Source organism: Notechis scutatus, chromosome 4 (genome assembly GCF_049901735.1).
Source record: "Notechis scutatus isolate UNSWTSFEM ecotype Mainland chromosome 4, rNotScu1.2, whole genome shotgun sequence".
Classification (NCBI taxonomy): domain Eukaryota; kingdom Metazoa; phylum Chordata; class Lepidosauria; order Squamata; family Elapidae; genus Notechis; species Notechis scutatus.
In genome coordinates, this window is record NC_142012.1 from 165412140 (window position 1) to 165424633 (window position 12494).

General features: G+C 42.8%; 1 protein-coding gene across 3 annotated transcripts in view; it reads right to left on the reverse strand.

Moving 5' to 3' along the window:
- DIS3L2 (DIS3 like 3'-5' exoribonuclease 2) overlaps positions 1-12494 on the reverse strand; it is a 241485-nt gene that overhangs the window by 87993 nt on the left and 140998 nt on the right. For all 3 annotated transcript variants that reach the window (XM_087965561.1, XM_087965559.1, XM_087965560.1), the window contains 2 exons: positions 7354-7461; positions 3298-3531 (listed from right to left, as the gene is read on the reverse strand). In XM_087965561.1, coding sequence (XP_087821687.1) covers positions 3298-3531; positions 7354-7461 — 342 coding nt within the window. The remainder of the gene's footprint in view (positions 1-3297; positions 3532-7353; positions 7462-12494) is intronic.

A 12494-nucleotide genomic window follows, 5' to 3' on the forward strand; every position in this document is an offset into this window, starting at 1 on the left:
GTCTGAATGAAGACAGGACACAAAAGGGAAAGAAACGGAGGCTTGGCAATCCGGGGCCATTTTCCCACATGGCATCTCGCAGTGCTGCAGCTGCCAGAAAAGCCGACGCAGTCCCAGGCTGCATCCAGATCACGGGAAGTGTTAATATCAATTTATAAGGCCATGGTAAGGCCACACTTGGAATACTGCATCCAGTTTGGGTCGCCATGATATAGAAAAAGATGTTGAGACTCTGGAAAGAGTGCAGAGAAGAGCAACTAAGAGGATTAGGGGACTGCAGGCTCTAAATCATATGTAGAGCGGTGGCAGGCATTGGATGTGTCTAGTTTAATGATGAGAAGGACTAGTTTAGTTTACTATATCGTCATTGCACCTCATGCAAGGAAATCAAACACCATCTTCAGTGCACATCATGACCATGAAAATCAACACAAACGCACATCCTTCACCCTCCGCACATTGAATTGATAAACCCCCGACATCGCACCAACACTGCACTAGACAGTAGAATTCAACACAGCTACTGCCCTGGGATAGAAGCTGTTTTTCAGCCTATTCTCAACCTTGGCCACTTTAAGACAGTTAGACTTCAACTCCCAGAATTCCCCAGCATAGCATAGCTGGCTGGGGAATTCTGGGAGTTGAAATCCACCCAGTTCATCAGTCTGGAACCCACATTACGTATCTGATATTAGCACAATTGAGAAAGTCCAGGAATATTTCACAAGAAGAGTTCTCCACTCCTCTACTCGTTGCAGAATACCTTATGCCACCAGACTTGAAATTCTAGAACTAGAAAACCTTGAATTACGCCGTCTTCGGTCTGATTTAAGCATGGTATATAAAATCATACATGGCAATGTCCTACCTGTCAGTGAATACTTCAGCTTCAACCATAACAACACAAGAGCACACAATAGATACAAACTCAAGGTTAATCACACCAAACTTGATTGCAGGAAATACGACTTCAGCAATAGAGTGGTCAATGTCTGGAATACTCTACCCGACTATATAGTTTCTTCCCCAAACCCCAAAAACTTTAACCTTAGACTGTCTACTATTGACCTCACCCCTTTCCTAAGAGGTCTGTAGGGGGCGTGCATAAGCGCACCAACGTGCCTACCATCCCTGTCCTATTGTTTCTCTTATTCTTCTTTTATTTTTCTTATATGTACCCATTTCATGTATTCACAACTATGTATACACTTATACTTATTATCTTGTAAACAATTGGCAAATCAAATAAATAAATAAATAAATAAAATAAAAATAAATAAGACAGTTAGATTCAACTCCCAGAATTCCCCAGCATAGCATAGCTGGCTGGGGAATTCTGGGAGTTGAAATCCACCCATCTAGGTGTTTCTCAACCTGGAAGTCAACCTGAAATCCACCCATCCAGGTGTTTCTCAACCTGGAAGTCAACCTGAAATCCACCCATCCAGGTGTTTCTCAACCTGGAAGTCAACCTGAAATCCACCCATCCAGGTGTTCCTCAACCTTGGCCATTTCAAAACTGGGATTCTGGAAGTTTATAACCACCCATATTAAAGTGGCCAAGGTTGAGAAACACCTGGATGGATGGATTTCAGGTTGACTTCCAGGTTGAGAAACACCTGGATGGGTGGATTTCAGGTTGACTTCCAGGTTGAGAAACACCTGGATCCTTACTGCAAGAGTGAATGCCAACCGTGGCGCCTTCAAACACATCTAGCCCACGTTCACTTTTCTGCAAGTGTGATTTTCCAGAACCATAAATGTGAATTTTCCTAATGAACCTTAATTAAGCTTTACAAAACCCTAATAAGACCCCGGCTGGAATACAGCAACCAATTTTGGTCACCATATTACAAAAATAATAATAATTGTTGAGACTTTGGAAAAAGTTCAGAGAGGAGCAACTAAGATGATCAAAGGCCTGGAAACTAAACCGTATGAAGGACGTTTGCAAGATTAGGGTCTGGCTAGTCTAAAGAAAAGAAGAATTAGGAGTGAGATGATAGCAATATTCCAGTATTTGAGGGGCTGCCCCAAAGAAGAGGGGATCAAATTATTCTCCAAAGCCCCTGAAGGCAGGACAAGAAACAATGGGTGGAAACTCATCAAGGAGAGAAGCAACCTGGAATTAAGGAGGAATTTCCTGACAGTGAGAACAATTAACCAGTGGAACATTTTGCCTTCAGAGGTTGTGGGTGCTCCATCACTGGAAGTTTTTAAAAAGAGACTAACAATCATTTGTCTAAAATGGTATGGGGTCTCCTGCTTGAGCAGAGGCTGGACTAGAAGACCTCTGAGGTCCCTTCCAGCTCTGCTCTATTTTATTCTGTTCTATATTCTTTATTCTCTATTTTATTTACTATTCTATTCTCTTCTATTTTATATTCTCTATTCCATATTCTATTCTCTATTCTATTCTCCATTCTATTCTCTATTTTCTATTCTATTCTATATTCTATTCTATTCTCTATTCTATTCTGTTCTATATGTTCTCTATGCTATTCTCTATTCTTTTCTATTTTATATTCTCTATTCCATATTCTATTCTCTATTCTATCCTCTATTCTATTCTCTATTTTCTATTCTATTCTCTATTCTATTCTCTATTTTCTATTCTATTTTCTATTCTATTCTTTATTCTATATTCTATTCTCTATTCTATTCTATTCTCTATTCCATATTCTATTTATTCTATTCTCTGTTCTATTATATTTTATATTTTATATTCTATATTTCATATTCTATTCTCCTCTTCTCTTCTCTTCTCTTCTCTTCTCTCTCTCTTCTCCAATATAATAGGCTATGCTATGCTATGCTATGCTATGCTATGCTATGCTATGCTATGCTATGCTATAGTGTAGTGTAGTGTAGTGTAGTGTAGTGTAGTGTAGTATAGTATAGTATAGTATAGTAATATAATATAATATAGTATAGTATAGTATAGTATAATAATATAATATAATATAATATAATATAATATAATATCATATCATATCATATCATATCATATAATTAATATAATATAATATAATATAATATAATATAATATAATATAATATAATATAATATAATATAATATAATATAATATAATATATATAATAATATAAAATATAATATATAATAATAATAAATATAATATAATATAATATAATATAATATAATATAATATAATATAATATAATATAATATAATATAATATAATATAATATAATATAATATATAATAATATATAATAATATATAATAATATAATATTTCGATAATCCTTATGGTCCGACTAAGGCAGGTTGAGCTAACCTGGTCCAAGCGGAGAGCCCCGTCCACGAAGCGCTGTTGACGCAGTTGCTTGGCGATCTGGTGGAGGTTCTGGACGGCTCGGTGGACCTCAGCCATGGTGTGGCAGGAGGAGATGGGGGGCAGCTCCCCTGCCCCGAAGACCCTTTCTGGATTCTCAATCATGCTCTGAGCGTGGTCGTAGCTCAGCTTCGCACAGGATTGGATCACGGTCCGCCCAAACCATTCGTCCAGGATCTGGAACAGCAAGATGAGGGAGAATGTCAAAGAGAAACGGGCCACCGTTGTCAAGTCAACCCCTTGCAATTGTTAAATTAGGACAGGCAGTCCTTGTTTAGAGACTGTTCAAAGTTACAACGGCACTGCAAGAAGTGACTTACGACTGTTGTTCACGCTTATGACCGTTGCAGTGTCCCCACGGTCTCGCAATCAAGAATTCGGACACAACTAGTTCATATTTATGACGGGCGGCGCATCCCTGGGTCAGGTTTGCGACCTTCTCAGAAGCAAAGTTGATGGGGGAAGTCGGGTTCGCTTAGGAACGGGGTTAGTAACTTAACCCCTGCAGTGATTCGCTTAACAACGGTGGGGAGGAAGGGCGTAAAATGGGACAAAAGCTCCTTCACAAACGTTTCGCTTAGCAACAGAACTTTGGGGCTGAACCATGGTCGTAAATCGAGGACTAGCTCTACCGTATATTATTATAATAAGGAAACATCTGCAAGAAAACCAGCATGCTCAGAGAACACCAAGCACGCAAGGAAAGCAGCAAAAGTCTTTCTTTCTCTCTCCCAAACTCCGCCAGAAATGAGTCGTTGGGACCCTGCAAGGCCTCCTGCTCCAAGAGGCTGCACTGGCGAAGACTCGTTTCTGGCGGAGTTTGAGGGTGGAGGAGAAAGAAAGACTTTTGCTGCTTCTGCTGCTTTCCTTGCATGAAGCCAAAAGTCTCTCTCTCCCCCGCCTCCCTGAGAACGGAGCTGGAGACGGTATCCTGCAATCCCAAATATTGATTGATTGGTAGAAAAATGGGGTGGGGAATTTTCCTGCAGACTTTTTTGGGGATTTTCCCAGGGCCTCTGGTCCATGGGATTTTAAATTATGAGTTTGGTGATCCTTGAGGTCCAAAAGGTTGGAGACCCCTGGATTAGACCTCCAAGGTGTGTTGTGTTATGTTGTATTGTATTCTGTATTCTATTCTAAATTCTATTCTATATTCTATTCTATTCTAATCCTATATTCTATTCCCATTCCCTATTCTATTCTATTCTCCTATTTTATTCTATTCTCTATTCTATTCTATTCTATTCTATTCTAATTCTAATTCTATATTCTATTCCCATTCCCATTTTCTATTCTATTCTATTCTATTCTATTCTATTCTATTCTATTCTATTCTATTCCATTCCATTCCATTCCATTCCATTCCATTCTTCATCCAATATCTAATCTTTCTATTCTATTCTATTCTATTCTGTTCTCCTATTTTATTCTATTCTCTATTCTATTCTATTCTAATTCTAATTCTATATTCCATTCCCATTCCCATTCCCATTTCCTATTCTATTCTATTCTATTCTATTCTATTCTATTCCATTCCATTCCATTCCATTCCTTTCTATTCCATTCCATTCTTCATCCAATATCTAATCTTTCTATTCTATTCTGTTCTGTTCTGTTCTGTTCTGTTCTGTTCTGTTCTGTTCTGTTCTGTTCTATTCTATTCTATTCTATTCTATTCTATTCCATTCCATTCCATTCCATTCCATTCTATTCTATTCTAATCTAATCCAATCTAATCTAGTATACCCTATTCCCATTCCCTGTTCTATTCTATTTCTCTATTCTCCTATTCTATTCTATATTCTATTCTATTCTAATCCTATATTCCATTCCCATTCCCATTCCACTCTACCCTGAGCTAACTAAAATCCTCCTACATCGCCACCTTAGATTGGCTGGGGGACCTCTAAATGTCTGCAGCTGTAGGAACACGTCACCAAGGAAGACGTGTGTCCTTGGGGCATGATGGCGCATGAAAACGCCCACCGCACCCACTCCTTCCTCTCTTCTTCGCCCGTCTCCTTCCTGGCCGTCAGCAAGACAAGTGCTAATCCAAGGCGCCCATCACTCTTGGCCAGATCACTACAACCCAGCCAATTAAACATCTCAGGCCACTAGAAGCGTTAAGGCTGCTGCTACGGACATAAATAAACAAATTCTACCAGTGTTTTTTTTTTTTTTTTTTTAGGAATGTGTTGAAGTCCTGGCCATCATGTGGATTTTTTAGGAACGGCTGTTTTCCAGCACCACCGAGGGCAACCTTTCAGGGAAGCGTCATAAAAAAAGCATTGGGCAATGCAGTTCCACCTCAACCTGAGCTCGGTGGAGGGACTGGGTTCAAATCAGGTAACCTCGATGGAGCAGCCAGAAATGGGGAGGGATGGAAAACACCCCCCAAAGTTATGGACATGACGCAGGGTTGGGCAACTATGGGCCTTTTATGAATTATGGACTTCAACTCCCAGAATTCCTGAGCAAGCATGGCTTGCTCAGGAATTCTGGGAGTTGAAGTCCATAATTCATAAAAGGGCCATAGTTGCCCACCCCTGGCACTAGAGGGATATGTTAGAGGCATTTGAAAGTTTCTTCTTTCTGCTGCTGATTAGGAAAGCTAGGAAATTGCAGGTTTGTTGCTGAGAAGGGACAACAAGGGCCTCTCGAACTCCTGGCCTTCAGCTTGACAGGATAACCTCGGGGTTTGGATTGGAAGTATCTCATCCAGAAACCAGTTGGCTTGGAACCGATGGTTTGGTGCAGGTCGACTGGGCTTCCCAAACAGTGAAGAATCGGGAGCCCAAAATGTCTCTTCAGACAGAGCTACTTCTTTCTCTGGAAACTTATCCCTCTAGAAAGAGTGCAGAGAAGAGCAGCAGAGATGATGAGGGGACCGGAGGCTAAAACATATGAAGAACGGTTGCAGGAACTGGGTAGGTCTAGTCTAATGAAAATTTGAGGTAACATGACAGCGGTCTTCCAATATGTGAGGGGCTACCCCAGAGAGAAAGAGGGGGTCAAGCTATTCTCCAAAACACCAGAAGGCGGGACAAGAAGCAATGGATGGAATCTAATCAGATAACAGATAATCAGAGTGGGAAGGGACCTTGAAGGTCATCTAGTCCAACCCCCCTTCCCAAGCAGGAGACCCCTGCCCTACACCATTTCTGACAGATGGCAGTCCAGTCTCTTCTTCTTCTTCTTCTTTTTAAACAAATTTTATTAATTTTTTAAAGACAAACAAAACACAAGACATAAAAGCATAAAACCTCCTTTCTAAAAGTTACTTATAGGTTTTAACAAGGCAAATAAAACATTATTTTATACAGCATAGTTCCACATTATCACATTTCCATTTAAGCACATATATATCTTTTCCACATATATATCTTTTTCATGCAGTCCAGTCTCTTCTTGAAAGTCTCAAATGATGGCACTCCCACAACTACTGAAGGAAACTTCTGTTCCAGGGGTTGATTGTTCTCCCTGTCAGAAAAATCTCCTCCTTATTCCCAGGTTAAATCTCTCCTTGGTCAGTTTCCATCCATTGTTCCTTGTCTAGCCTTCGGGTGCTTTAGAAAATAGCCTGACCCCCCTTCCTCCTCTCTGGGGCAGCCCCTCAAATATTGGAAGGCTGCTGTCCTGTCTCCCCTGGTCTTTCTCTTCCCTAGACTAGCCAGGCCCAGTTCCCGCAACTGTTCTTCATAGGTTTTAGCCTCCAGTCCCCTAATCACCCTGGTTGCTCTTCTCTGCACTTTTTCTAGAGTCTCAACATCTTTTTTAATAGTGTGGTGATCAAAACTGGATGCCGTGCTCTAGGTGTGGCCTTACTAAGGCTTTATAGAGTGGTATTAGTACCTCCCTTGATCTTGATTGTATCCCTCTGTTAAGCATGAGGAGACTGTAGCTGTAAGGACTGAGAATTATGGAGTACGCTTGTAGCTCAAATGCTTGGCAGAGGACACGAGAAAAAAAAAGGTGTGTTACCAAGAAATTCAGGCTCACCTTTCCTTGTGGAGACAACTTCCAAATGACGGAGAAGGTCAGCCTGTCTGTCATGGGATTGAGGCTGCAGAGTTCCTCACACAGCAGTTGGGGAAGCATTGGGATCACCTGGGAAGAGAAGAAAGCACCTGAACACCTGAGCTCCTGGGTCTAAGACCAGGAATCATCTCCCAGGACCAAAACCAAAACTAGTTCAAAGGAGAGGAAGTCGTCTTCCGCCATGGTTGAGTCTGCTCGGCTTTTTGCAGGAGTGACAAAAACTGGAGGCGGTGCTAAAAGAGGAATCAGTCTAGAATCTCTACGTAGTCACAAGCAAACCAAGCCCAGCTCTCCCCCTGAATTCTGTTGACCCTCATCTAACTCAAGCGGGGGCTAATCCTCAGTTGAGAATAGTCCTGTGCATACGCCTGAGTAGCAATAAATCAGTTTTATTGGACCTTCACATGCTGACCTGATTTGTTGTGCCTAACAGCACTGCTCTGGCAGGAAGCAGACTAACAGAGTTGGAAGGGACCTTGGAGGTCTTCTAGTCCAACTCTCTGCTCAAGCAGGAAACTATACCATTTCAGACAAATGGCTGTCCGATCTCTTCTCGCTAGCCTGAGTGTTGGAGCATTTACAACTTTGGTGGCCACTGCTCAATTGTTCTCACTGTCAGGAAATTTCTCCTTAATTCCAAGTTGCTCCTCTCCTGGATTAGTTCCCATCCTTTGCTTCTTGTCCTGTCTTCAGGTGCTTTGGAAAATAGGTTGACCCCTTCCTTTCTGGAGCAGCCCCTTAGATAGATCAGGGGTCTTCAAACTTTGTTGCTTGCATCCTTACGATTTATATTGACTGTTTCCTAGTATGATTTGATTGCTTATTGTACCCTTTGACTATTATTAAGTGTTGCACCTGATGATTCTTGATCCTGGACGAATGTATCTTTTATTTACACTGAGAGCATTTGCACCAAGACAAATTCCTTGTGTGTCCAAGCATACTTGGCCAATAATAAAGAATTCCATTTAAGACTTGTGGACTTCAACTCCCAGAATTCTTCCTCCTCCTGTCATGTTAGCTGAGGAATTCTGGGAGTTGAAGTCCATGAGTCTTAAGCTTGCCATGTTTGAAGACCCTTGCCTTAGATATTGGAAGACTGATATCATGCCATCCCTACTGTCAGCGTTTCCAAGTGATGAAATCCATTTAAAAAGAAAAGAGCAAAGTCCATCTTCCAAAACAATTATTTTCATTAAAACCAGACATGCGCAATTCCTGCAGCCGGTCTTCATTTGTTTTCTCCTCCAGCCCCCAATCCTCTTTGTTGCTCTTCTCTGCGCTCTTTCTAGAGCAGTGGTGGCTAACCTTTTTGGGCTTCTTGTGCCAAAAATTGTGTGCATGCTTGCGCGCTAGCGTTCAAGTACCAGAAGGCAATGTGTGCCCCCTCCAGCCATCCCCTTTATTTATTTATTTTTTTATTTATTTGATTTGCCAATTGTTTACAAGATAATAAGTATAAGTGTATACATAGTTGTGAATACATGAAATGGGTACATATAAGAAAAATAAAAGAATAAGAGAAACAATAGGACAGGGACGGTAGGCACGTTGCTGCGCTTATGCACGCCCCCTACAGACCTCTTAGGAAAGGGGTGAGGTCAATAGTAGACAGTCTAAGGTTAAAGTTTTTTGGGGTTTGGGGAAGAAACTACAGAGTCGGGTAGAGTATTCCAGACATTGACCACTCTATTGCTGAAGTCGTATTTCCTGCCATCAAGTTTGGTGCGGTTAACTTTGAGTTTGTATCTATTGTGTGCTCTTGTGTTGTTATGGTTGAAGCTGAAGGATTCATTGACAGGTAGGACATTGCATTGTATGATTTTATATACCATGCTTAAGTCAGACCGAAGACGGCGTAATTCAAGGTTTTCTAGTTCTAGAATTTCAAGTCTGGTGGCATAAGGTATTCTACAACGAGTAGAAGAGTGGAGAACTCTTCTTGTGAAATATTTCTGGACTTTCTCAATTGTGCTGCACTGAGACTCCCAGCTGATTTTCGGCCCATTTGAGGCCTTTTTCGGCCTCCCAGAGGCTTGAGGAAAGCTTCTGCAGGTTTTGCAGGCCGAAAAATGAGCCTGTTTCGTCACTTCCGGTATTTCCGGAAATACCGGAAGTGGCGAAACGGGCCTATTTTTCGGCTTGCAAAGACTTTCCTCAAGCCTCTGGGAGGCCGAAAATCAGCTGTGAGGCGTGCGCATGCACAATGAGGTAAGTTTGCCTGCGGCTCGCGTGCCATAGGTTCGCCATCACAGTTCTAGAGTCTCCGCATCTTTTCTGTATCGTGGCAACCAAAACTGGGTACAACATTCCAAATGTGGTCTTTCCGGAAAGATCTTGAAAAGGCCAAGACCTTCTCCAAAGCCAAAGTGAGGTCAGGAGAGGTCAAGAGGGAAATCCTCTTATAATCTGTAATTATTGTATCGTGGCGAGGAAATGAGGAAAACCGCTGGCAGAATCCATACACCAGATGTGAAAATACAGGTAGGCCTCGACTTACGACCACAACTGAGCCCGGAATTTTTGTTGCTAATGCAGACAGGGGTGAAGTGAGTTTGCCCCCATTTTTATGACCTTCCTTGCCACCGTTGTTAAGTGGATCATTGCAGATGTAAAGTTAGTAGCCCGGTTGTTAAGTGAATCTGGCTTCCCCATTGACTTTGCTTTGTCAGAAGGTCGCAAAAGGGGATCACGTGACCCCAGGGACGCTGCGACCGTCGTAAGTAAGAGTCAATTACCAAGTGTCTGAACTTCGATCACGTGACTATGGGGGGATGCTGTAAGGGTCGTAAATGTGAAACATTGTCATAAGTCACTTTTTTTCAGGGACGTTATAACTTCCAACGGTCGCTAAATGAACTACTGTAGCAAAACAACAGCACTTAAGACTTATATACCACTTCTGTAAGTCAAGGACTACCTGAATAAGGTTTCCTGTTTGAGCAGGGAGTTGGACTAGAAGACTTATTATGAGAATACAGAGTGAATAGAATAGAACAGAATAGAATAGAATACAAAAGAATAGAATAGAATAGAATTAGAAAATAGAATAGAGTAGAATAGAATTAGAGAATAAAATCAGATAATAGAATAGAATAGAATTAGAGAATAGAATAGAGAATAGAGTAGAGTAGAGTAGAGTAGAGTAGAGTAGAGTAGAGTAGAGTAGAGTATAATAGAATTAGAGGAATATAATAAAATTAGATAATAGAATAGAATAGAATAGAATTAGAGAATAGAATAAAGAATAGAATAAGAAAATAGAATATAATAAAATTAGATAATAGAGTAGAATAGAATTAGAGAATAGAATAGAGAATAGAATAAGAAAATAGAATAGAATTAGAGAATAGAATAGAATTAGAGAATAAAATAGAATTAGAGCAGGGGTGGGCAAACTTTTGGCTCGGGGCCGCATTGACTTTTAAAATTTGACAGACGGGCCGGGTCAGCACAAGATTTTTTGGGAATCCCCCTTCCCCCTCTCTTCTCCTCCTTCCCCTCCCTCGGAGGCCCCTGAGTCAGGAGTTGCTACCGCCAGCGCGGCTCCGCATGGCTCCAGTCCCGCGTTGCCTCGGGAAGGAACGGCAAAAGGAAGAGCCGCGGGCGGTGCTTTGCAACAGCAGCAGCAGCACCGGAGGCTCAGGCTCAGCGGCTCCTGGTTTTGCCTTTTCCTTCCCAAGGCAACGCGGGACTGGAGCGCGCAGAGCTGCGCCGGCGGTAGCAACTCCTGACAGCCCCAGCCGGACACCTGAGTGGAGCCCGGCGGAACTGCCTGTTGCTGCTGCCGGAGCACCGCTGGGTCACCTCCTCCAAGCAGCCCGCCCGCCTGCCCGCCAGGCTTCCCTCCGCCGTGCGGCTCGGGCAGCAGGCGCAGCGCCCACGAGTTAAAAGGAAGCTGAAAGTTGCTGGGAAGTTGCTCGGTTTCGGGCTTCCAGGCTTAAACTTGCACAGGCAAAGTTTGCAGGCGGAGCGTTTTCCGCCGAGGAGTGGGAAGGGTTCCACCCGGCGGGCGGGCTGCTTGGAGGAGGCAACCTGGCGGTGCTCCGGTTTCCCTCCACTGCGCAGCTCGGGGCCAGGCGTGAGCGCCCACGAGGAAAAAGGAAGCCGCAAGTTGCTCGGGTGCTGGAGCAGGCTTTTAAAGTGCCGCCGAGCAGGACCGCCGAGCCGGGAAACGGGGCACCAAGGCAGGGCAGGCTCCATCAGCAGCGGCCTAGCTTTAGGTGGCTCCAAGCAGCCCGCTCCAAGCAGCCCGCCCGCCTCGGCCGGAAGACGCCCGCCTGCAAACTTTGCCTTTGCAAAGTTTAAGCCTGGAAGCCCCGGAAAAAAGGGGGATCGGCGGGGACTCACCTTCAGAGAGGTCGCACTCGAAGGTGATTTCAACTCCCAGCCGAGGCCTTTGCAAAGTTCTTTTCTTTCCTACCCTGAGAGCGCTCCGCACTGTTTTGCAGCTTTGGGGGCCACGCGGCGCAGGACAATACGCCACGCCCAGCGATTTTTTTTCAGGGGCGGGCCGGATTGGACAAACCAACAGGCCGGATGTGGCCCGCGGGCCGTAGTTTGCCCACCCCTGAATTAGAGAATAGAATAGAGAATAGAATAAGAAAATAGAATAGAATTAGAGAATAGAATAGAATTAGAGAATAAAATAGAACAGAATTAGAGAATAGAGAATAGAATAGAATAGAATAGAATAGAATAGAACAGAACAGAATAGAATAGAGTAGAATAGAATAGTGGAGTGGGAAGGGACCTTGGAGGTCTTCTAGTCCAACCCCCTGCCTAGGCAGGAAACCCTACACCACTTCAGACAAATGGCTGTCCAATCTCTTCTTAAAAACCTCCAGTGTTGGAGCATTTACAACTTCTGGAGGCAAGTTGTTCCACTGGTTAATTGTTCTCACTATTAAGAAGTTTCTCCTTAGTTCTGAGTTGCTTCTCTCCTTGATTAGTTTCCCACCCATTGCTTCTTGTCCCTGTAGCTCAGGTGCTTTGGAGAATACTTCAAGCTTCTGAACTGTTATTTCTGAATGGCAAATTGCCTCATTTAAAAAAAAAAAAAAAAGATACAGAAGGGGAGGTTTCGTTAAACAGGGAAACGA